This window comes from Podarcis muralis, chromosome 2 (assembly GCF_964188315.1).
Source record: "Podarcis muralis chromosome 2, rPodMur119.hap1.1, whole genome shotgun sequence".
In the NCBI taxonomy this organism is placed as follows: Eukaryota; Metazoa; Chordata; class Lepidosauria; order Squamata; family Lacertidae; genus Podarcis; species Podarcis muralis.
Window position 1 is genome coordinate 103,102,403 of NC_135656.1, and position 24,752 is coordinate 103,127,154.

The 24,752-nt window shown below is 40.5% G+C and overlaps 1 protein-coding gene across 8 annotated transcripts in view; it reads left to right on the forward strand.

The window, feature by feature from the left end:
• The window catches only part of CFAP20DC (CFAP20 domain containing), a 143,031-nt gene that overhangs the window by 35,140 nt on the left and 83,139 nt on the right, over window positions 1–24,752 (forward strand). For 5 of the 8 annotated variants that reach the window (XM_077925106.1, XM_077925102.1, XM_077925101.1 and 2 more), the window contains 3 exons: window positions 12,895–13,009; window positions 19,188–19,344; window positions 21,411–21,446. In XM_077925106.1, the coding sequence (XP_077781232.1) occupies window positions 12,895–13,009; window positions 19,188–19,344; window positions 21,411–21,446 (308 nt within the window). The remainder of the gene's footprint in view (window positions 1–12,894; window positions 13,010–19,187; window positions 19,345–21,410; window positions 21,447–24,752) is intronic. The other 3 variants (XM_028719581.2, XM_028719577.2, XM_028719574.2) reach the window with 1 other exon arrangement.

Here is a 24,752-nt window from a genome sequence, read left to right on the forward strand (position 1 = left end):
TTTCTTTTACAGAAGAAACTTTTTTATTTTAACAATTTTAAATGTCAGGCTGTCTAAATCTTCCCTAGTCAGCCATTTGACTGCTGGCTATTTTGATGAGAAGATTATTCCTGGTTCTTTATAAGTTCGCTCAATTTAAGCCCAACTTCTCTTTTAAAGTATCTACTTTCATTCCATCAAAATGCCTTACACAATATAAAAGCGTTTTAGCAATGCTGTGTTGCCATTGGGACCGGAGTCTGCTACGGGGTCAAAGGAGGAAAGCACCCACTCCGCCTTGGCTTCAGCAGAGTCTCGGACAAATTTTGGAGTGTCTTGATATTTATACATGACAATTATATGGTCCAGCTACTGGAAAATTGCCTTAAAAAAAACAAATGATTCATCTGCAGCTGATTTCATAACTGAAAAGAGGGTAAATGTTCTTAGTTAGTAGACATACTTAGATTAACCTTCTATCGTGCACATGGAACCAAACATGGGTTCAGCAACAGTTAAAGTTCAGTCATTTCACCTTTCGGCATTTTAAGTTGATTGATCTTACGTCACTTTACAACAGCTTTTGTGGTGGCATTATTATTATTATCAGGGCACATTACAGCCATTTAAAAATGCAGTGTTGAAATAGTTTAGAACACTCTGGGGAGGTCACTTCGCTCCTGCAAACACAGCAGTTTGACTTCAACTCCAGAGACTTCTGTCTCTCAGGACAGACGGAAGCCAGCTTTGTGACTGCTCCTCTGCTTGCTCTTTCACTATATTAGCAGCTAAATTATTGCCAGTGGTTGGCTCAGCAGCTGAGCTGTCCTGCCATGTTTGCCTTTTCTGCTTTAACTGTTCACTTTCTCTGCTAGCTGTGCTCAAATACTTGTTCTTTATTGTCCTTTATCTGACACGGATGTTGCTCAGAGGGTAAGTCAGGTTTCGGTTTGGTGGTTACCAATATTCACACACTAGAGAAATTGTGAATTTCTTTCTACTAAATACTGAGAACATAAAGTAACATCTTTCCATCACAGGGGTAGATGGGTGCTTTATGTGTGGGGGGTGGCTTTTGGGGTTAATTATTATTATCCCTTACTATTAATGAAGTTTGTGAAGGATGATGTCTTAATTAGTCCATGGGGGAATACTTCAGTTGATTATTGCAGTGGCTTCCGTGTACTTCTTTACTAATAAGTAGGGCTGATAACTGGTGCTGTTTAACATGTTATGTAGCATTGTCAGGGTGTAAGAAACTTTCCTTAAGGTGGGAGTAATACTGTCCCTCCCTCCCAAGAAATCTTAAAATTTAAGTCGGCCAGTTAGACAGAGTGAAAGGAGATGCTAACTTGATGAAGCAGAACAGTCAGGAAAGGGAGAGTTAACTGGTCTTGGAATGCCCATAAAGAGAGAGGCTAGGGCAGACCACTACTGGGAGTGCATTTGCAATTATTGGCTAGCTCATTGGTGCCGTTTTATTTCTGCTGTTCGCCACTCTGTCATTTTAGCACCGCAGTGACATCCAAACAAAACTGCAATCAAGACTGTTTGTCAGTGCTCTGGTGCGTAGGGGTGGAACATGAAGATCTGAAAAAAGAGGGCTTAGAAAAGAAATCACAGTAAATGATATTTGCAAATGTGTGAACTCAGTTTGGACATGTAATTACACAAAGCAATTGCCATTTGGAAAGGGTGAAAATTGTAATTGCATGCTTCGAACAGCAGCCCACGACCCTAAGCCTCCTCAGTTTCTGGAAGTCTTTGTGTGCTGAAACAAATAGTAAATGCAACTTCTGTACCCAATTAAGTGCTTGTTTGTCTTTGTATAATGAAGAAGCTCTTGGATATTGAAGTAGTTACAAAATGTTATCATTAACTTCTCAGTTGTTCACAATATGTATCCTGTAGCTGCTTTGTCGTCTGTATTCAATCTTCTTATTCTTTATCCCTGGCCAAAGAGAGGCCGTCATAAAACCACATGTTCTGTAAGCATGTTTCAGGATCAGCAGGACTAGGTGATTGAAATGGGAGAATACTGTAATCAGTAGTAGCCCAATACTGTTGCCTTTTGCTAGAAACTGTTTTTTGAAGTGGTGGGGCTGCCATGGTCAAACTAGGCCTCGGAACCCTTACAGATTTTCATAAACGTAAAAAATAATTGTCTCATTTCACTTTTATGAAAATAGATGTAAAGACGTTCCACAAGCTATTTTCTCCCTATTTCATATGCTCAGTGTTCTGATGAATAGCTACTAAAAGAATCCATGAGATTGTATTTTCAAAAACATTTTACTTCTTATCTTCTTGTTTGATAGAGTATGTGTGTTTCATGTTGCTAAGGGTGCTTCCACACACAGAGCTAGGCAGGGGCAGACGTCCCATTTTGCCACTTGAGGTGACATGGTAATTTCCTGCTGCCACCCCTCCCCACACTGCCACATTGCTGCCCCACTGCCTGTGAAGCATTTCATATCTACATTGCACAGGAGCGCCTGTGGAGTGTTGGCAAAGGTGCTGGCTTCTGGCAAGATCTGTCTCGTGACATCTTAGGCACTCCATGTCTACACCGTTTCTCCACTGGCAGGGGAGGTGATGGGGCGCCACCTCTTGGGGTTCCACCATTTAAGGCTTGCCTCATGAGTGGGTTGGCCCTGGAGCTGGGTCTGGAGAATGAGTAGCTGGTAAGAATACAGAATGTGGGTCTCCCTTTACATGGAACCCACCACCACATTTACTATCCTCAAAGTAAAAAGCATATTGCATAACCGTGATGAGAGAGACCTCTGCAATGAAACTTGGCTGAGCTTGTTTAATATCCACTCTCTAGCTTTTTCTATTTACAGCTTTGTAGTATTTTTCTGACGTTTGTACAAAGCAGCTTCTAAGGGTAGATAACAAGGTTAGAAATCAAAAAGACAGCACTACAAAATGTGTTTAAGTAGTGCTAGCATAAAAACCCAGCTTATCCCCGAGTCCTAAATACTTACCGAAATAGAAGAGCCTCATATTGCTTCAAGCAGATGTTCATGTGTTTCCCAGACCAGTGTAGAATACCATAGCTGGAGAATGAGTAGCTACCAAAAAGGCTGCCTGTAGGAATATTTCACTGTGGGTTTTGTTTGTTTAAGATACAAAGGGCACTATTTAAAGGTTATATTCAGCAAATCATATTGCAACAGAAAACAGGGAGAGCTGATGTAGAAAAGCAACTAATACTGCTGTGAGCAGTATAGCAAGCTATATGCTCAATTCAATGAGTGGTAGATGATGATAATGATATTTGGATACAGCCTTACAGGAATATTGCGAGCATTAGTGAGATACTGCACGTGAATTTTTTTCATATGTAACAGTTAGTTTATGTTCCTTCCTTATAGTGGGACACACCTTTGGTCTAGAATTTTTTTCGCCTGACTATTTTTTTTCTCATGTCAAAAAGAAAACAGATTTTTTCCCCTCCCGCATCATCATCATCACCATCATCATCATCTCCCAAAACATTTAATGCAAAGTGGATAGTAGCCTTTGAAAATGTAGACTAGCTCAGTGTTTCCCAACCTTGTGCCTCCAGCTGTTTTTGGACTACAATTCCCATCATCCCTTGCCACTGGTCTTGCTAGTCAGGGATGATGGGAGTTGTAGTTCAAAAACAGCTGGAGGCACAAGGTTGGGAAACACTGGACTAGCTGATGGGTGTTAAATCCAGCTGCTTTCACTGTGTGAACAGGTATGCAGAGTTGAACCCCACCCATCAGCTGAAGTCACCAGCAACATCAGCTGAGGGTCAGCTGGGCATAGCTTAAGGGAAATGGCCTCTTGACCCAAATTGGACCCCTTGGAAGGTGAAGATTTGCCCATCTGCTGGAAGTCTCCCACCCTGACTTCAGGTGATGTCTAACAATCAAGTCCTGCTTGAGCAGTGGACTTTGGCTAGTGCAAATGTGCTGTGCGGTTATGGGGGAGCACATTGGGCTACAGGGAGGAGTTGGGGAAGTCTTCCTTTGTCTGCTAGAATGATTTGGATCTCACCCAGAAGCTATAGTAAATTGGTAAGTCTCCAAGGTGTCGCAAGCCTGTCTAAAAATTAAAATATTTCCATTTCCTGTAGACATCTAAAATCTCATTATTTTTATTGTGAATAAAAGGCTAGCTTACAATGAGAAAATGATGACAAACTGGGATTAGAATAATATTGCAGCAACACTAAAAGTAAGAGAATGCAATCAACAAACAATTAGTAAGTTTCAGTGGAGCAGTTGACAACTACAATATGCTAATGACTGCTACACGTTGGTATATTAAACATATATAATTGGAGTTACAGAACAGTAATTGGAGGGAGAAGGAGTTGAGTTTTGTTCTTTTTTTATTTGTTTATTTGTTAAAGTTCTAGACTTTATCCAAGGATCACAGGGCAGTTTACAGTATAAAAACACAAAAGTAATAACATTGTAACAAACAAAAGTAGTAACACAGAGAGAGAGAGCGTGAAAGAGTTTTAAAGGCCATAGATAGTTTAATTAGCCAAAGGCCTGGGAAAAGAGGAATATTTTTTGACTGACACCTAAAGATACATGAGCCTCCCTGGGAAGAGCATTGTACAAACAGGGAGCCACATTGCCTCACATTGCCACTCTTTGGGCCTCTTCTGGAGGGGGCACAGAAAGAAGGGCCTCAGATGGTGATCACAGGGTCCAAGTCAGTTCTTACGGGGAGAGGCAGTCCTTGAGGCATTGTAGTTCTGAGCCATTTTAAGCCCATCCTATCTGCTGGGACAGTAGACAAATTGGAAACATCCATGCAGGTCTAGCTCTTGATGTTTGCAGATTTCATATCTCAAATCTATAACGCCTGTTCTTCCTCCTACGTTTCTTCATTTCTCTTTACCCTCTGCGTTCCCCCATCCCTTCCATTCTCTTTTTCTGACACCTTCATCTACTTTTGTGCCACTCCATAGCGCAGTTTCTTCCTTCTGTCTTCTGCTTCCATTTGTCTGCGTATGGTTTTTGAACAACGATGTTCACAATCAACTCTCTTGCTTTGTACCAATAAATGTTGGTGCTGCCGTATAATTGCTACCACCTACTCTTTTCTAGAAAATGAATATACAGATTTGATAAAGAAAGTTAAAATGAGGCATGTCTTTTATGTTAAAAATTATCCTGCTGACCTTGGGCAACATCCAGTGATGTCCACCCGCTTACACCATGGAAATCTAGTGATTGTCTTTCCCCTCTCCACCATCCCCCTCCTGAAGATCTGCTGTAGAGGTTGCACCATTTTCTTATTTGCCTTTAATGTTCACAACCACCTTTTAATGTAACAAGGTGTGGTGACCCAAGTGACCTTCATGGATGCTCCTAAGTCATAACATTGTGACAAAATTAAATGGCATGAGGACAAATAGGACTGTGGGCAGTGGAGAGGACATCAAGAAGAATTGGCAGCGCTTACAACAAAAGGCAACTGAACAGCACTGGAAAAAATATGTTCATAATTGGTTAAAAGTAGCCAAAAGGGGAGGGAGTGTGCTTTTTGAGACACGTTAAAATAAACAGAAAGCCATAGGAGTAATTTAGGCTCTTCTCTATTTTACGTGTGACAGGTTAAGTTATCTTTGCAAACCAATTTATAGTTATAGCATGTTCTTTGCAAATGTCTTTTAATAGAGGCTTTGTTTTTTAATTTTCAAGGGACAGCATTTTAAAACTATGTTGAAGGAATAAGGGAGTACTATGTATTATTTCTACAATACCCTTTATAATACAAAGTTATTTATAAAAGGAATGCCAGACATAATATGAAACTTACTGAATATATTCTTAGCAACAGTGATGTGATGTGTCTCTCATTCACACACACACACACACACACACACACACATAGATATATATTCATATATATGTGTATATATATATATATATATATATATATATATATCAACTAAACTTTGTTCAGAGTAGACCCTTTGAAATTAAATGAACCTAAAGTAGCCATGCCTGTTAATTTCAGTGGTCTACTCTGAATTGGATACAACCCTTTGAATGGGATTGAACTAACAAATCCCACCAGTGGGAGCCGCTGCATAAAGAATGCCACTTGTGCAACAAGGCTTTTCTCTGTACATCCGCCACATGCCCTGAAATTGGTGGGGTGGGGGCACAGGGAGTGTGTCAACAGCATGGGAGGAAAAGGACGGACCATTCTATCTGGCAAGCTGAAATGCTTGTGCTGACGGAACGTTTGCTTTAGTGTGATGTTGAATTCCTCCCATTATTTCTAAATCAACACTTGTCAAGGTGATCTAAAGAATACTTTTAATATATCTTCTTGAACTTCACAAAAGCAGTGGAGGTGGAGTAGCTTCCGTTTTAAACTAGAGTAGGAGAATATGAGTGCCTACTAAACTTTGTGCCAGTCTCAGTCTTACAGTCTTGTAGAGACAGATCGTCCTTCTGCAGCAAGTAACCTTATAGAAAGAACAAAATGAAATGGATAGCTGCCAATAAACTAAAGAAGAGAAGCCAGCAGAATTAATTAGAAGCATAAATAGCCACGTTCTTAGTTATAAATAAGCTGGTTCTGGAAGACATTCATTAGCTGAACATTGTGCACATTTATACTCATTATAGGACCTTGTCTCTACTGAACAAATTAAAAGCTATTTTGCAGAATTACATGTTCCTAAATCAGCTGGCACAGATTTCCAAAGCTTGACTAAACAAATCATCATTCCATAAAACTGAATTTAGTAAATAGTTTAAACCCAAAGAAATAGACATTGGAATGACCTAAATTAAAGTTTTGAAATCAAAGTTTTATAAGACTCAGTAGTCTGTGTCCCTCCACCCCAAGTGTCTTATGTCTACTGCATCTTAAACAGCAGCGGTGTTTTCCAAAATCCCTTGATGCTTCCACCAGATGTACATGACTGTGTGTGCAAGAGTTTGGGGATATGTTTGTTTGTCTCTGTAAGTGCTTTACAGATGTATATGAATTCCCTGCTTTAGTGCATGAAACACACCCTGACTCATGAAATGGAACAGGGCAGCCCTTGAGCATGTGTAGTTCTGTATGAATATTAAAGCCACTACTTGTATTGCAGCCTTAACATTCTGTAACAACACACTTAACTGCAGGTATACTAGTTGTACTTTGTGATTGGATTTTTCACAGTAGTTTGCCATTTCTGGGTTGTAAAACAGAAGTTTCAAAGGGATGTTATGTGGGCAAACAAGATGAAGATGGTAAACCAGTGAAGCGTTTCTTTCACGTACTAGCAAGTATAGAGATTAAAAAGAGTTTGAGGATTCAGTGAGAATTACATTTTGAGGAATACAGTTTGAGGAATTCATGGAGAAAGGAAAATTCAGTGGTGTAAGCAGGTCTCCCAGAGACCATGTACTGTATACTCTGTTTACAATGGGGATGGTGATTCTACAACTATACCCTTTAGTGGAAAACTGTTAGGACCATTTCAGCTTGCTTCTGACCGGGGAGACACAGCCTTTCTTCCATGATACCTTTGTCAGAGGAGGGGTCTTCCGGGGTACCTGTCTCCCCAGCCCCATAGGAGTCAAAGACTGTAGAATAAAGTGAGGGTTTGAAAGCCAGCCAGCTCCTCTGAGCAGGTGAGATTTATTGCACTGTAGTACAAGGTAAAGGTAAAGGACCCCTGACAGTTAAGTCCAGTCGCAGACAACTCTGGGGTTGCGGTGCTCATCTCACTTTACTGGCCGAGGGAGCCAGTGTTTGACCGCAGCCATTTTTTCCAGGTCATGTGGCCAGCTTGACTAAGCTGCTTCTGGCAAAACCAGAGCAGCGCACAGAAATGCCGTTTACCTTCCCGCCAGAGTGGTACCTATTTATCTACTTGCACTTTTTGGGGTGCTTTCGAACTGCTAGGTTGGCAGGAGCTGGGACTGAGCAACAGGAGCTCACCCCATCATGGGGATTCGAACTGCCGACCTTCTGATTGGCAAGTGGTTTAGACCACAGTGCCACCCGCGCCCCTGTAGTACTGACAACATATACAAGACTTCATTTGGAGGCAGAGACAGCAGCTCATTAACTACCATAGGAGGGTCCTGGGAGCTCTGCCCTGATGCCCTGAACTCTGACTGAATACCCTTGGTATTTCCCCATGAGCCTTGACCTCATACCTATTTTTAAATTTTGCTGGTTTTATTTGTATATTGATAATTGTTTTATGTACAGCTCTTGGGGAATCTTTGAATGAGCAATTTTTAAATTCTTCTAAATGAAATAAATAAAATGGTCTGTGGTTCAACTTCCAGCACCTCTGTTTGTATGCGGTCATTTCTTTTTCTGTCTTTTGTTGACTTTTATCCCCTGGCTCTGTTTGCCAGATTTTTTTTTTAAGTGCTTCAACAGGTTTTAGATTTCTTCCATAAGCGTTCAGCAATATTCATGAAAGGTGATCATCTTTCGCTATAAGGCCATGTACACACTGAATAGTTTATAATAAAGAGAAACAGTTTGTAAGAAACAGGAAGCCCAATGAACTAATAATCCATGCTGCTGCTTGTTTTATTCAGAGTTCATTTTAAGCTTTGAAGTGAACATTAACAAACTGCCATAAATTGTCATATATGCAACAGCAAAATGAATAGGTAATCTGAGTCAGTGAGTATATCTGCACTCTTGGGTAGTTGCTACCATTTTAACTCTTGTTTTTGCTGCATTTGCTATCAAGAGGAAAATAGTCAATCAGAGTTGAAGCTATGAGATAGAATTGAAAATTGAATTGAAAATTGAACTGAAAAGTAATTTTGCTTTAAAATGTTCTGCAAATGTAGACGTTAAGTGTGAAATGAATGCAGCTAATGACCATAGCTGGAAGAGTTATGCACCTGCTGATCAGAGGGATATTATTATAAATGAGGTTGATTTTTTCTGTTGACTACCTCATTCTTTCTCAACATGGTCTCATTATTTTCCTGTCCCATGTCTGACCCCTCAGATAGGAAGACTCAAGCATAAACATAATAAAAACACATTAACTCCTGTAGAGCTTTACAAATGCTTTCTGATATGATGAGAGCTGTGTAGTTTTGTTTTTGTTTTTCAAAAGTTTTGCATAGGAGCTCCTGCTTTTTTTCACAGCAGAATTAAAGGTTGACTTTCCTGGCAAACACCAATCATAGCTCTTGGGTTCATATATTTGCAGATGACAGTCTTAAGTATTCTGCAGGTTTTAAAATGTGTTCATTTTGAGGAGGGTTCCTTAAACCTCAGTGAAGTGTGCTTCTTAAACAAAACCACGCTGACCAGCTAGAATTGTGGTTTTATCCTGCCAGGGCTATAATACTTGGGTTGTATGTTGTTGCTGTTGTTGTTGATGATGTATTAAGGTGTTGTAGAGATTTGTTTTCACACACTCTCTCTTCTTTCTTCATATATTGTTTGTCAGCTGAGCATCTAAGAAGTGCCAATCCCCAGCATGACTTATAATGGGAAGAGAAAGGAAACATATATAGAAGAGTTGGTGTATTTAAAGGACCCAAAATATTAAATGTCTGTGTTGTGAAACCTCCACTGCTATTTGGGTGGTATAATTAAAACACATCATTCTTTAGGGGAAACAATGTGACTAACACCTTGATTTGGTAGTCTGTTGTGGCATATTCCAAATTTAGAAGTCTCGTTTAACCAGATGGGTTAATGAACAATCTAGCCAACTACATTGGTTTCTGGCAGTGGCCAGCTAGAAACTATAAGAAAGTTGGTCATTGTGATAATACTCATCCCTTGTATTTAATTCCCACCATCTGACAGAGGTTTGCTGTCTCTGAACACTGAAGTAGCACTCCTGGCTTTCATACTTAAAAATTGAGTGGGATTGAGTTTACTAATTCTAAAGAAAATTGTATATATTTTTAAAGATTTTACTTAATTTGCATTCCACTTTTCAGACTGAATGATCCCTCAGTAGACCAAAATTAATTTAAGCAATGTATAAGCCTACTTCTGAAAGTGTATTAGAAAGATCAGCTACCATTACGTTAATAAACCGCTTGGACAGTTGCTTCCATACCTGTAGTGAAACTGGAATCTTGGTTTTTTGCAATATGCAGTTATTCAGCCTGGTTTGTGTTTTTTTTTTAAAAAAAAATGTAAACATATGGGGGGTTTCAGTGCCAACATAGAGTTCTTATTTGTAATGGCTTCCTATTCCCATCACAGGAGAGAATGGTTTGCTCCATATGTTAACTTGTTTAAAGGGCCTGGTGAGTTGTTAAATCTGTTAAAGGTTTACCTAGGTTGACTGCATTTTTTTTTTTTTAAAGCTCTGAATCAACCTTCTCTATTCTGTACAAAGATGGCTGAGTTTCGTCACATTTTTTCCTTTGCTTTTTCATTGATATACCATATTTTTCGCTCTATAACACGCACCTGACCATAACACGCACATCGTTTTTAGAGGAGGAAAACAAGGGAAAAAATTCTGAATGAAACAGTGGATGTATCATTTTTGTGCTTCATGCTGTGGCCACAGACATGTGATCTGATGGTGAATTTGGGGTAGCTCAATGCAAAGATCCTGAGGATCCATGTGGATCCATGCTTTTTAACCACGTTTTTGCAGCATTGCAGCCCCAGGCAACAGTGGGTGTGTGATTTTGGGGGGGCAGGCTGCTATGTGATCTGATGGTGAATTTGGGGTGGCCCAATCCAAAGATCCTGAGGATCCATGTGGATCCATGCTTTTTAACCACGTTTTTGCAGCATTGCAGCCCCAGGCAACAGTGGGTGTGTGATTTTTGGGGGGCAGGCTGCTATGTGATCTGATGGTGAATTTGGGGTGGCCCAATCCAAAGATCCTGAGGATCCATGTGGATCCATGCTTTTTAACCACGTTTTTGCACCATTGCAGCCCCAGGCAACAGTGGGTGTGTGATTTGGGGGGGGGCAGGCTGCTATGTGATCTGATGGTGAATTTGGGGTGGCCCAATCCAAAGATCCTGAGGATCCATGTGGATCCATGCTTTTTAACTACATTTTAAGTGAGGAGGGAAGGAAAAACACAGAAGGGAAAAGGAGCACGCGAGCGGTGTGCAGAGAAGCAGCTGGCTAAGAATGCAGGAGAGGGATTTAACTGGAGGGAGGAAAGAAAGGCAAAAGTTTCCCCAAACCGAAGCCAGCTCTCTCTCTCCTGCATGTTTTCTGGCTGCCTGCGAGGAGCACGGAGAGGAATTAGAAGGAAAGACCTCTGCTTTCCCCTCTGCTTGCCTGGAGGGGAGGGGATTTGCCTGCTCTTTGTTCCGTTTGAGCAAACACAGCAATGAAACACAAGCGAGTGGGCAGTAAGACCCTGAGGCAGAATGCAGGAAAGCAGCAACTTCCTCTTTTCAGGTTTCCCTCTCCGACGCAACGCACGATTTGATTTTTGCTGATTTTTGTTCCTGCGCTCCCCTAATCGGCTCCAGGGACCCCCCACATTCGCTCAGTAACACGCACAGACATTTCCCCTTCCTTTTTAGGAGAAAAAATCTGCGTGTAATAGAGAGAAAAATACGGTACTAGATATTACAAGTGCTGCTTTATAAATGTTGATTTAGAGAAAAGATAAGGTTACATAGGATGGAACAGGTTATATTAAGGGATGTTGTCAATAATTTTTTTTCATTCAAATAGCTGATCAATAGAACCCATCTCTCGATAAATTGATTATTTTTCTAATTACTTCATACTTTTCTCTAGTAGGTTGTTTTGATCATTAAGGAAACTTCCCGTATTTTCTTTAGCCTTTTAGTCATAGTTGGAGATTTCTTGCTTTGCCAAAGTTGAGCAATGCAGATGTCAGTGCTTGTGAGTAGCGTTGTAACCATTTGTAGCTCTATGTTGCTAACATCTGATTTTAATATGCATGAAAGTACAGTTTTATGGTTTCTAGATGTATTGTGGCCTGTAATTCTTGCATTACCTCAAGTACTGAATTTAAAAATTGTTTATTTTCTTAAGTTCCAAAAGGTAGCTTTTGTACCTAAGATACTGTTAGGAAAAATGGAAGAAAACATCATTGTTTTGAGAACGAGTGTGAAGTTGTTGGTAAAAACATTTTCTCTTTAAGGAGAAGAAAGAAGGTGGTAGGAATTAAAAGTATGGTTGCTTCGATTTCCAATCTAAAAACGTTTGTAGTGAGCCATTTTCTATTGGGGTAAATTCTAGGGTGAAATTAAGCCAGCTTGAACATTCATGGAAACCACAAGGAAGCAGAACGTACATAGGAGCCTCTTTATCAATCTGAACCAAGCTGATCGTGATTGCAGTCTAAATCTATTAATGATGTTCAAATCCAGTGTTCTGGCTGTCACTGGAGGAGCAGCCTGAATAGTTAGCAATAAACTTGTGTGTTGTTAATTCAGGTTTGGAGATATGTGCTTGGGAAGTAAAACCGACATACAATGTTTTGTGTCTATCTTTAAGGATACAAAGAGCGCATATGAAATGGCAGGTGGGTTTTTAGAAAAAGAGAGCCTATAATGATTTCCTATTTAGTGGGGTGACAGCATGTCCCAAGATAACACAAGCTTAAGGGACTGAAAAAGCATGATTATTAAAGGCTAGTGGCTTCTCAGTTCATACAAATTGAATTCTTTCATAGGTTGAAGTGCTGTGGAAATCTAGTGAAGAGTGAAGAGCATTGAAATAAAATTAGCATGTAAAGTGATTTTATATATTCAGGCTTGTAGCCACTAACTTTGAATTTGAGAGAGAAATCTCATTACTTATCTTGTAAAAGGGGTAATACTTAAACTCCCTATTTGCTGTCCTTGATTTAAAGGTTCTGCATATGAATGATGGTTTTCTGTGGTTGCCCAGAGATAGTGGTTATTGTATTGATGGAGATCTCTTTTCCTTCCCCCTCTCACCTTTTCTCTTTTACAGGATAACTGATTTAGGAAATATTAAAAGAAGGTTGTATTTATCAACAATCCACAAGGAGTTGTCCGTAACCCCCCTACATGCAAAAATTCCTCTTTTTATGATCAAGCGCAAAATTGTAGGTATATTTCCTTCCAATTTATAGTTCCCTTTTCCTTTGCATTGCAATACTTCTAAATATCTGTAAGAACTGTTAAAGTTGATCATCATGGTCCTGGATAACAGTACTTATGTCTGCAGAAGACAAGAAGTTGACTTTCTGGTTCAGTCCAATGCAGTGATTTAAATTAATTGTATAAGCGGGTACATGTGCATGTGCAGAAAGAACTTCAAATTGGAAAAGTATTAGGAATTTCTGTAACATGAAGGTCAAACAGGTGTGCTAGTGAACTCTACCGTAGATCCTACTTACCACATTCAGACTGTTATTTGAGGGTTCCAAGCCCTGTCCAAACATAGGCAGAACTTGGAGTGAGTGAGCAGAGCACAATTTTTTGCCAGGGGCTCTTGATACCATTTTCTGTCACCACTGCCCTTCATGCAACACCAGGAGTCATTAGAAGTGCAATAGCGATCCCATTTCAATGAATCTATGTGATATGGTCTATAGCAGTGTTCCCCAACCTTGGGCCTCCAGCTGTTTTTGGACTACAATTCCCATCATCCTTGACCACTGGTCTTGCTAGCGAGGGATGATGGGAGTTGTAGTCCAAAAACAGCTGGAGGCCCAAGGTTGGGGAACACTGGTCTATAGCACCAGTGCTGCTTGCTCCAAGCTAGTGCTAAGAATAAATCTTAGATATGAGAATTAAAACATGCTGGAAAATATGCCTTCCATCTATAGGTTGGTAACCACTTTGTTCACCCAATTGTGTGCAGAATGTATAGATTCTGAAAATTAAATTTGCCAGAAGTTTCAGGTGTAACTATGAATTTTCCTTAACAAGCAGATGTCTGTCTGATATGTATTGCTATCTAATTGCATATTTTGGGCGAGGATATGGCTTCCCATCTGCACTGCACTGCAAAATGCAACTTCCATCCTTCAGGCCGCTAATCATGTGCAATATCTTCTTGCAAACTACAGCTAATTTGAAGGCATTGGTTTTCATATTAAAGCAAGATCCCGCCAAGGATGAAAACAGTCTTAGCATTTTTATTTAAATAGGTATTTGTAGGCATACGTCCTTTACAAGTAACTACCAAATACATTGAACTGAGAGAGAGAGAGAATGAGACAGAGACTGTTTGCAAAATACTTACTTACTTGCAAAAGTCATTTTTCTACAACTTTTTGGAAGGCATTTATATTATACTAATAACTTCATTTTGGGACGCAGGTGGCGCTGTGGGTTAAAGCCTCAGCACCTAGGACTTGCCGATCGAAAGGTCGGCGGTTCGAATCCCTGCGGCGGGGTGCGCTCCTGTCGTTCGGTCCCAGCGCCTGCCAACCTAGCAGTTCGAAAGCACCTTCGGGTGCAAGTAGATAAATAGGGACCGCTTACTAGCGGGAAGGTAAACGGTGTTCCGTGTGCTGCGCTGGCCTGCCAGAGCAGCGATGTCACGCTGGCCACGTGACCCGGAAGTGTCTGCGGACAGCACTGGCTCCCGGCCTATAGAGTGAGATGAGCGCACAACCCTAGAGTCTGGCAAGACTGGCCCATACGGGCAGGGGTACCTTTACCTTTACCTTTAATAACTTCATTTTAGTTTTCTCCTTTTTTCAAGCATGACCTTAAAAATTAATATGTTCCAGACAGTCATACCACTGAGGCAGTGGTTAATTCAAGATCATGGATCAATTGTAGAGTTGGACGGGACCAGGAGGGTCATCTAGTCCAACCCCCTGCAGTGCAGGAATCTTTTCCCCAACGTGGGGCTTGAACCCGTGACCGTGAGATTAAGTCTCACGCTGTACTGAGTTTTCCCACATCCTTACAATGAATTATTTTCCTGCATCTTCATTTTTGTGGTGACTATGTCAGATTAACACCAGTGTTTCAAGACTTAAGTATTCCTTAATCTGGAGCAAATAAAATTCAGTCAGAATGTGAACTTTAGTTGTAAGATTCCACTCGAAGAACAAATTATTTGATGAAGATCTAGCAATTGGACTTTTATATGGTTGGATGGTTTTTGTTTGTTGAGAAGGTAGATATAGCCTTCCTTGTGATGTCTGACTCTAGATTTTGAAACAGAGCAGCTCTGTAGTCATATGAATACATGAATCTGGTAGATACCAAGATCAAACTAGAAATTTTCTGGATACATAGCATGCAACTAAATGTCTAAGTGTTACAAATTAAATTGCAGACACAAGGGGAGGGTAACACTTGCTGGGGATGCATTATGGGGCAGGGAGACATCTCTCTTCAGCTATCCTTCCCTTGTTGCAATCAGAACTGAGAGCATCCTCCAGTCCCCCGCATGCCCCCCCCCCGATCGCCTCCCCCAATTCTCCTAGTCATGTTGGGTGTGCATTCTGATTGTACAGAAGAGGAAAGAGATAATCCTCCATTCACTCTGCTTTCCCAAAAAGCAGTGGCTTTTAAGTAAGAAAAAAATCTAGCATATGCCAGTTTCTTAGTATAGTACATACGGTATTTTTGAAGGGATTTTGAGGAAAAATTCTCTCTCACAAGCAAAACAAGTAATTTCTTCATTGGTAATCTTAAATGTTGTCCCTGCATCAAATAATGCACACAGATTAGTTAGAACAATGTTATCAATGTGCCTCAGAGGTGGCAAGCCCATTAAGGAATGACATTTTGCACTGAAATTAATGAACGATTAAGACACTGATTAAAGCTTTCCTGTTACTTTTTAGTTTTCACCCAAATACTTTGTTTTCATCTAAATATTTATTTTATTAGGGCTTAGCAAAGACAATTTCCTACACAGCTAGAGCTGCACATCTCCATTAGTACATACTAAAAATGAATATTGATATTTCTTGTTTCAGTATACAGTGTTTCAGTGTGTTTGTCCTCTGGTTGTGACAGAGTGTTTGTCTTACGTAATTTGATGCCATTCAGTATACCTCTTTTGTGGAAGTCAAATGGAACGTGCCTAATATTGTCAGGTGCTCCTGGAGAGAGTTTTCTCTATAGTTATTTAAGAAATGAAGAACACACACCATTTCTTAAATAACTCTGTAGGAAAATCTGTACAGGAAGACCTTGACAATATTAGCTATGCTCCATTTGACTTCCACAAAAGAAACATACCAAATGGCTTCAAATTACACATAGTAAACACATTACTGCTATAGAGGTGAGCTTCACAATGTTAAAGTATTATTGCCTTCCATTTCCAGATTTATGTATATTTATAACTCCAGTTAACATCCATGGTGCTAATCCTGCTCTTTACAAACACCATATCCTTGCACAGAAGGCATATTTCTACACAACTGCAGGACTGAAACCACATTAACATATCCTTATCAGCAAACTGCCCGATGTGAACTAATGGGGGGGGGGGTACTCTGACAGTTGTTGGTCACTACTACTAATACTGTCCTTTGATTGACATTTGGCATATGGCTGCTCTTAAAAACATAATCTCAATTTTGGTCTTACGGATCCCAGTGCAATGTAGAAAAGGAAGGAATCTCTTAAGAATGTTCTGTTTCTTAGGGTAAGACACGCAGACTAGGCATGGGAAGTGTTGACTTCTGCATTTAGCTCTCCTGCGGCACAAAAGAATAACTGTGGTGTGCAATCCCATGAGTTGCATGGGATAGAGAAGTTTCTTTGCCCAGTGACTTTGAATGGAGCAGGTTAGGTTGTCCTTCATACAACTGTTTTATCTGCTTACTTGCTTGCTATACCAACCAGTATAATCAAGATGTCACAAAAGATTGACACAGGCAATTCCGAAGGGCAGGACTTCTGTTCCCTGCCCTAGTCAGTCCAATGATTGGCTTCCAGCACTTAAAAAGTGTGGAAGAAGCATGAGTTTTTGTAAGATAAGTGCAGGTTGCCACTGTACTATATTCAGTGCAACAGGTGTGATGCTGCTGCATCCTCCATCACTGTGAATATGAAAGGTGGCTTCTGTGTTCCTTCATGAATGCTAGGTCAGTCTACATGTGCACATGTTCAGTGCAGAATTTCAGCTTTACAAGATAGCATTAGTCAGTGATGAAGCTCTTGAACTGACCTGGGAGGCGGATTGTAAAGCTGGGGATCAAAAAAAGCTTGAATCTTTTCTCTTTAGGGGATGCAAAGCATCAATTGGCTATTTCTGACCCAAAGTAAAAGACTTGAAACAAACTTCTAAAATTTTGCTACATGTTTATAAGTTGCTTTTATCTGGGGCTTGTTCCTTAGTTCCACTAAGATTTCTGTCTCATTTATTGCTCTAGCCCTGATTAGCCTCCTTCAGGGCTGTCTTGATTGTACTCCAGAGACATCATCAACCCTGAAGATTGAATACTGAGGGGTGCCCTGCTGGCTTGTTCTGTACCTGGGATTGTATTTTGAGACTGTGTCTAGGCTGTGAGAACTCTGTACTAAAGAGAAATAAAGCAAGATCTAGCCTGATGTGCTACCTGTATATATTAGGTAAATTTAAGCCACATGCTATTCTGGGTAATTTCTTCTGCTAGTCGTTGAATGAGACAAGAAGTTATGAAAGACCCTGAACAACTGGAAATCCTGTTGCTCAGGAAGCTTCACTAGATGTTCCCCATATACCTTGAAGCCAAAGTTTGTTGCCAGAAGGGTTAGAAATGCTTTTTAAAAAATATAAATGCTGATAGAATGCTGAAATCCCAAATCAAATTCTGTTCTGTTTTTGTGTGTGTGGAACTGCAGAACACATACACATCTCTCATCATGCCACAGGTTACAAACCTGCTTGTTCCCAATAGGGGAAGGCAAGCTTTCCTTTAGGGATAAACATAAGACACTCAAATATAACAACATTTCACAGACAATAGAACCATCCTTTATAAGAAGCTAGTGTTCATGTGTCTCTTTCATTCCTGACACTGCAGAACGATATACCCACACAAGATTTGGAAGTTGCAATTTGGAAGTTCATTATCTACTGCCATGGATTTCTGAATTTAATGTCACACATCAATGGTGTCCTAAATGCTGAGCTACCTGGGTAAAGACCACCTGGCTCCTCTGTAACTTAAGATCATCAAACCAGTGGCAGTCACAGGGGATATGATTTCTTTCTTACATGGGCCTATGGTTACATCAGAGAAAATCAGCCAGTGGTATCAAGGTGTGTGTGTGTTGAGACAAATATAGAGAAGGAGAAAGCAAGCAGCGGGAGAGAAGTGGGTTGCAATTTGGCAGGGATCCTTGATGGTCATAACCATTTATATTGATTGCTCTTTACTAGTTTACCACCAGCCATTAATATGCACAGGCAACTCAGACTGTACACACTTAATTTGAAAGCACACTTAATTTAAAAGCAAGTGTCACTGATTTCAAGTACAAGATGCATGCTAAAAGTTCAGAGTGGAGGCAATTATAGACCACTTGCATGGCTGCAACATTCCTTGATATGGAGAAAACATATATTCCATGGACTCTATTACCTGGGTTATGAAGGCGCCCTAAAGACGTTAAAGCAAAGATTGTGGGATAATATACACAGTGACTTGCGATCCCGATCACACACAGTCTGTAGTCTGTTGACAGTAGGAGTACAATATGAGCATGTCTTTAAGTTAGAAACTTACATTAAAAACCTGACAGTAACAAATTACCAAAGGTTATTCACCAAAGCCAGATTAAACATTTTCCCTTCTGCAGTATTCGATGGCAGGTTGAGAGGAGTTCCCTACCAGGACAGACTTTGCTCGTGTGCCCAAGACATCGATTCTATAAAACATATTTTGCTGCACTGTGCGAAATACGAGCAAGCCAGGGCTGAACTGATATTACCCTTGCTGGTACCTTTTCCCGGGAAAATCAGAGGCTCACTATGTCAGGTTCCTACTGGAAGACCGGACAACCGCTAGAACATTAGCAGTGGCAAAGTTTTTATTGGTGGTTGCAAGAACCAATGATCCCTATCTTTAAGTCTGAACAAAATGCTTGTTTAACCTGGTGGTAGGTTGTCTGAATTGTGTATTGCTTTGTAATGATTTGTTGGGTCTCTGGACCATAATAAAGATTAATGAGGATGATGATGATATATTCCATGGAGCAGCTACAGGAGAGTTCGACTATAATTATGTTCAGTGGTAAATTTCAGTGCTGATTTCTTTTACAAGACCTGCATCTTATGTAAAAATGTCATTAAATCTGTTTTCACTCTTTTCTTAGTGGTGCAACCTGTGCATTGACTTGGTAGCATTCACCAGCGAGATATTCAAAGGAGCCGTTTTCCAGTCCTTGGATGGCATTATTGTTTCAGCGAACTGTAAACTGCGAAAAATCTTCACACTGAAGTCAAAGCCCCTGGATACAGATGATGAAGATGGTGTGTTAACCTGAACCTCCTGGAACTGCACTGAGTTACTGTCGTATCATACAGTTTCAAGCTTGTCTACCAGGCTTCTATGATTAATCATTTGAGAGTTTAGACGATTTCACTGCAATTAATGCAAGTACAGGTCATGTATCTCTCTGGCTCAGGGGTTGCCAATGACATTAGCTAAGTGTGGTGACAAGGTGGGAAGGCACTTACATTTTTATAAAGCACTGCCTTCATTAAAACTGCATTGTGGAAAAGGTTCCATCTTTAAATTAGCATACAAAACTGCTAATAATCTTCTGGCGAGCTACCTTCAGGTAAGTATTTCATTAAGCAATTTGAAAGAGAGCTTGTTATTTAATTATCAGTGGGCTCTTCTGCTGAGAGATGTCATTTTCTCAAGGTGTCTTCTAAAAAGAAAATTGTCAAGACTACCTACATTGAAATCCAGCCATTATTTTACTTCATTTTGGAAATGGGACCCCTGAAGAAGGAAAAAGATGGTTTTGACAATGAGCTGCTCACTATATTAGTGAGAAGTCCCATTGCTCATCAGCCACATGTTACTCTTTGAATGCGACACTATCACTGTGTCTAAATAAAAGGAGTCAGGTCCCCTCTGCCCCCTTGCATTCAACTCTGCTCTTCATAATCTGGGCTGAGTTTCTTCCAGTCAAATGAACTCCCCCACACACTGCAATCTGTTTTAGACTAGATTCTTCAGTCTCCCAGTATCTTCTACAAAAGTAAGCAGTAAGAGACTTTTGGCAGATAATAATTCTGAGGCTAGTTCTGCATTGTAATTTGAGCTTTTCCTCCAGCCTGCTTATTTATTTAAACTTTAAGTCTTTGCATCTTTTTTGTATCTTGCTCTTTTGCTTCAATTATCTGGAACTATTTGCAATTACATTCTGCTCATAGCACACAGTGCTCTGGATTGTATAGGTTCCCTTGGGAGACAGCTATGTGGCTATCTCTTAACTTTTAAGGCAGGTTAGAGCAGATGACTTTTCCTTCCTTCTATCTCCTTGACGCTGAAATAACCTTTCTTTCTTCAACCTAGCCCCATCGCTTTCCCAAATCAGTATAGACTTTCCATAGTCTTTTTCTTCCAATCTACTCTTACTACATGTCCTGTTTGTGGCAATGGAATATAAAGCAGCATGTGATAAGAGTTTTGATGCGGTGTCAGTAAACCAAGCTAATCTTTGAAAGATCAGAAAGCTAGGTAGGTTTTCCAAGCTCAGCATTTTTTATTTTATTTTTGGAAGCCACAGAACTGTGACAAAACATTGTGCCATATTTTGCGCTCCATAAGATGCACCTGACCATAAGACACACCTAGTTTTTAGAGGAGGAAAACAAGAAATATAATATTCTGAACGAAACAGTGGATGTATGATTTTTGTGATTCATGCTGTGGCCACAGACATGTGATCTGATGGTGAATTTGGGGTGACCCAATGCAAAAATCGTGAGGATCCATGTGGATCCGTGCTTTGTAACCATGTTTTTGCACCATTGCGGCTCCACGCAACAGTGGGTGTGTAAATTTTTTGGTGCAGGCTGTAGTCATGGACATGCTATGTGATCTGATGGTGAATTTGGGGTGACCCAATGTAAAAATCCTGAGGATCCATAGGCTTTTACTTCCCTCCTCTCAGGCAGCCTCTGCTACCGTCCCTTATCTCTCTTCCGATCCCACAGATCAGCTGTTTCCTGTCAATACTCCCTTCCCTCTTGTTTGCCTTAGTGTCTTTTCCTTAGCTGGAGCAGTTTTTTGCTCCTCCTTTTCTTCTAATTTCTCTCCTTATTGCTTTAGTCTTCCTGTTTCCCCCCTTTGCAAGTTTGCTGTCTTTACCTCCCCCCTCCCAGGCAGCCTCCTTTATGTCTAGTGTCCCTTATCTCTCTCCCTGATCAGCAAACGATCAACAGCTTTGTTTCAACACCCACTTCCCTCTTTCAAAAAAAAAAAAAAAAAGCATGATCTGCTTTTTGCCCCTGGGCAATTCGGCTCCAGGAACCACGCATTCGCCCCATAAGACACATAGACATTTCCCCTTTCTTTTTAGGAAGAAAAAGGTGTGTCTTATGGAGCGAAAAATACGGTACGTTGGTCAAGTTTGCATCCCAACCCATCCCCTCTGATTAACTGCAATGGCGTTACTATTTCAAATACGTGAGTACATGAGAAGGGAGAATTCTTCTGCTTTAAAGACCTCTAGGTCTAGGAGGAGGCAACAATGACTGAGCTGCTGCAGATAGTTTGAATCTTATGTTAGCTTTGCTTCTCAGTTGTGTGCTGGAATAGAGCTCTGCTTGCCCACAGAGAAGAGCTGTCACTGGCTATTGGAGGCATTCTTGTAGGCTATCAGTGGAAGTGAGGACTGCTTTAGATGATTGCCTGCAGTTACATTCTTCCTTGAACCAGGTGGTCAATTTTGGATGCTCCTGCTATTGAGCAAATGTGTCTTGATTTAAGCAGACTCTGTTCTATCAGTCTGGACTATGCTCTCACGCCCCTGATCCAAGTATATTGTTTTTGTTGTTGAGGTTTTTTAAAAAATGGGAGGGGAATAATACCATGGAGATGACATTTTAATTTTGTGTTTATTCTCTCCAGGTGATTTGAATTTGCAAGGCTTTGGTTTTTAAGGACCAGCATTTTGTTTTGCAGAACTGTGCCATCTGTGCAGGGAGCCTTTCGCCATCCATTAGCTCGTTGATTTGTTATGTGTCAGTCTGGGAGGAAATCTGTCATATTGAAATGTTTATTGAATGGTGTTCACTGGGGTGACAGCTGAACAGGGGGTTCTACCAGCTGAAGGCAAAATAAAATTGGCATTGCTTTCCAGTTAGATTGACATGAAGGTGTATTCTTCCTGTATGTGCTATACTATACAGGGCATAAGATCATAAGGATGAAATTGCCATTATCTCTGCTTGTTAGGTTAGACAGTAAATGCTTAGAAGATTGCTAACGGGCCATTCACAGCTGTAAATTAGGAGGAGAGTCTCTTCATTCTAAATAAATGCTGTTATATTTAAATATCCTGATACCTATATCCATATTTGCATTGGATTTCAAAGCAGTCAGAATTCAATGAATTCAAAACATTTTATCCTGCATTCAGGTTCAGCATAGGTAAAGGGACCCCTGACCATTAGGTCCAGTCGTGACCGACTCTGGGGTTGCACTTTATCTCATCTCGCTTTATTGGCTGAGGGAGCTGGCGTACAGCTTCCGGGTCATGTGGCCAGCATGACTAAGCCGCTTCTGGCAAACCAGAGCAGCGCATGGTAACGCCGTTTACCTTCCCGCGGGAGCTATTTATCTACTTGCACTTTAACGTGCTTTGCATACTTGCATACATTTAAAATCAAATATTTTAATGCAATACAATAAAAAAAATCAGATTAATAATTCAAAATGCAGACACTTTAATTAGTTTCTAATGAGATAAATGCAGTGCTGCAGTTAGGTCATTTTAGACTTTTGTCTCCTTGGGAACGGGGCATCATTTGATGCTAATGTATATTGACTTATCTTAAGAATGGGGTAAGACAGCTTTGCTGTGTTCAGAATCCTTCCCACGTATTCTGCTGAATAACTGCTCTGCTCTTTGCAGCACCTGCCATTACAGGGTGAAAGCATGAGGAGCAGGGTCCTAATAATGAAAAAAGTTCTTTTGTACTGGGAAATGCACATCAAGTCACCCATCAACTTCAGACTGATAAGGGTATGTGGATAAAGTAGACAGAAGTTTTGCTCCCTCATGATACTAGAGCTTTAGTTAGCTAATACAGCAGTCTGCTTCTGAACAGTGAGCAACAGCAAGGGAGGGCTGTTGCCTGCCTCTCCTGGCTGTTGGCTTTCCAGAAACCTCCGGTTGGCCACTGTGAAATACAAGATGCTTGACTAGACAGACCTTTTGTGTGATCCAGAAGGGCTCATCTTCCACTTGTATCACATCACAAGTTGCATCTTTTTAGTTCCAAAATTGACATTTCATGCCAACTTAGATGTTGCATACCTCTTGAGCATGATAAGCTTGTTTTTCTTTCCACATCTGGTGCCAATTAACATAGCCCTGCTAGGAGCTGCAGAGTTATTCTGACTTAATCTAATCAAAAACACAACTGGGAACATTTCCTGCTCTTTCTCAAGTTTCATGTATCAGTGAGATTTATGTAAGAGTGTTTCCCATGGAACTCTGCCAATATTACTTGCACAGTGTCAGGGTTTCCCAGGAGTGGGATCCCAGATCCCATCATGCAGAGTTTGTTCGAACCACTCACCTCATCCTGAAACAATAGCCGCATCTTCTTGGAGGCATTCTCTTGATCTAGGGGCTGGGGAAAAGACTTTGTCCCATTGGGCCAGTCCAGAACTGAATTTTGAACTGATAGAAACTTTTGCCAGGAAATGGAGAAGCCATCTCAAATTATTTGAGTATAAATGTTCTTTACAGAAATAAACCTGTAAATTTATTTATCTTTAAATAAATAAATGTGTGTGATCTTCCCATCAGGAAGATATGCCTAAATATACTCAGAGGACCCAATTTTTACATTCCTCGAAAGGAAAGTGGGGGGGGGGAGCACAGTTATGGCTGGATATTTTTACAAAAGGAGGGTACAGAAGATGGTTTTATTTGTGAAACAATGCCGGCTAATTATCTTGCACTAAAGTTGGAAACTTGCTGTTCATTTAATCGGGATTAGAGCAGTGAGCCTTTGGGGCGATCCACGGAATTGGGAATCAGGTGGATAAGTAGATTTCTTTCTGCAAAGCTCTTTGGATATTTCTCTGGAGGTTGAGCTACATCCCCACATTTTATTTTATTTTTTGTTTCAGGTTTTTTCATTTCTCATTAAACTGGGAAGTTGATACGCCTTGTGATACAAAATGATTGGCGTACTCAGCCGGTGCCTCTCCTAGCGTTGCTTCACTTCTCCGTTTGGGAATCTTCTTTCTTTCTTTCTTTGTTTTCCAGCAATGTGGCTGATTATGTAGAACGCTGTGTTCCAAATGTGTTTTGTTCTTCCTTTATAGTTTTGAGTCTCCATTACTGATATCAACACACTGCTGTGGAAGCTGGGCTTGTCAGATAATATGAATGTCTGGGAGGCTTGGACAAAAAAACCAGTACAGGCATTAAAGTAATACAGTCTGGTTATATACTTGTATATCCCTGACGGCATGGCAGTTGGCTTGATGCTGGCATGGGGAGCGGCTGCAGTGGGAATTGTTAACGCTGTGGAGCGACATTGCAGCAACTCGGTGATGCATTAACTGGGCCAAAATATCCCGTTCTGCCACTTGTGTGATAGGTTACAGAGCTTTCTCAGATGTAACAACCACATGAGATTAGATAGTAACTGAATCTCAGCCATGATCTAAATTGTGAGGC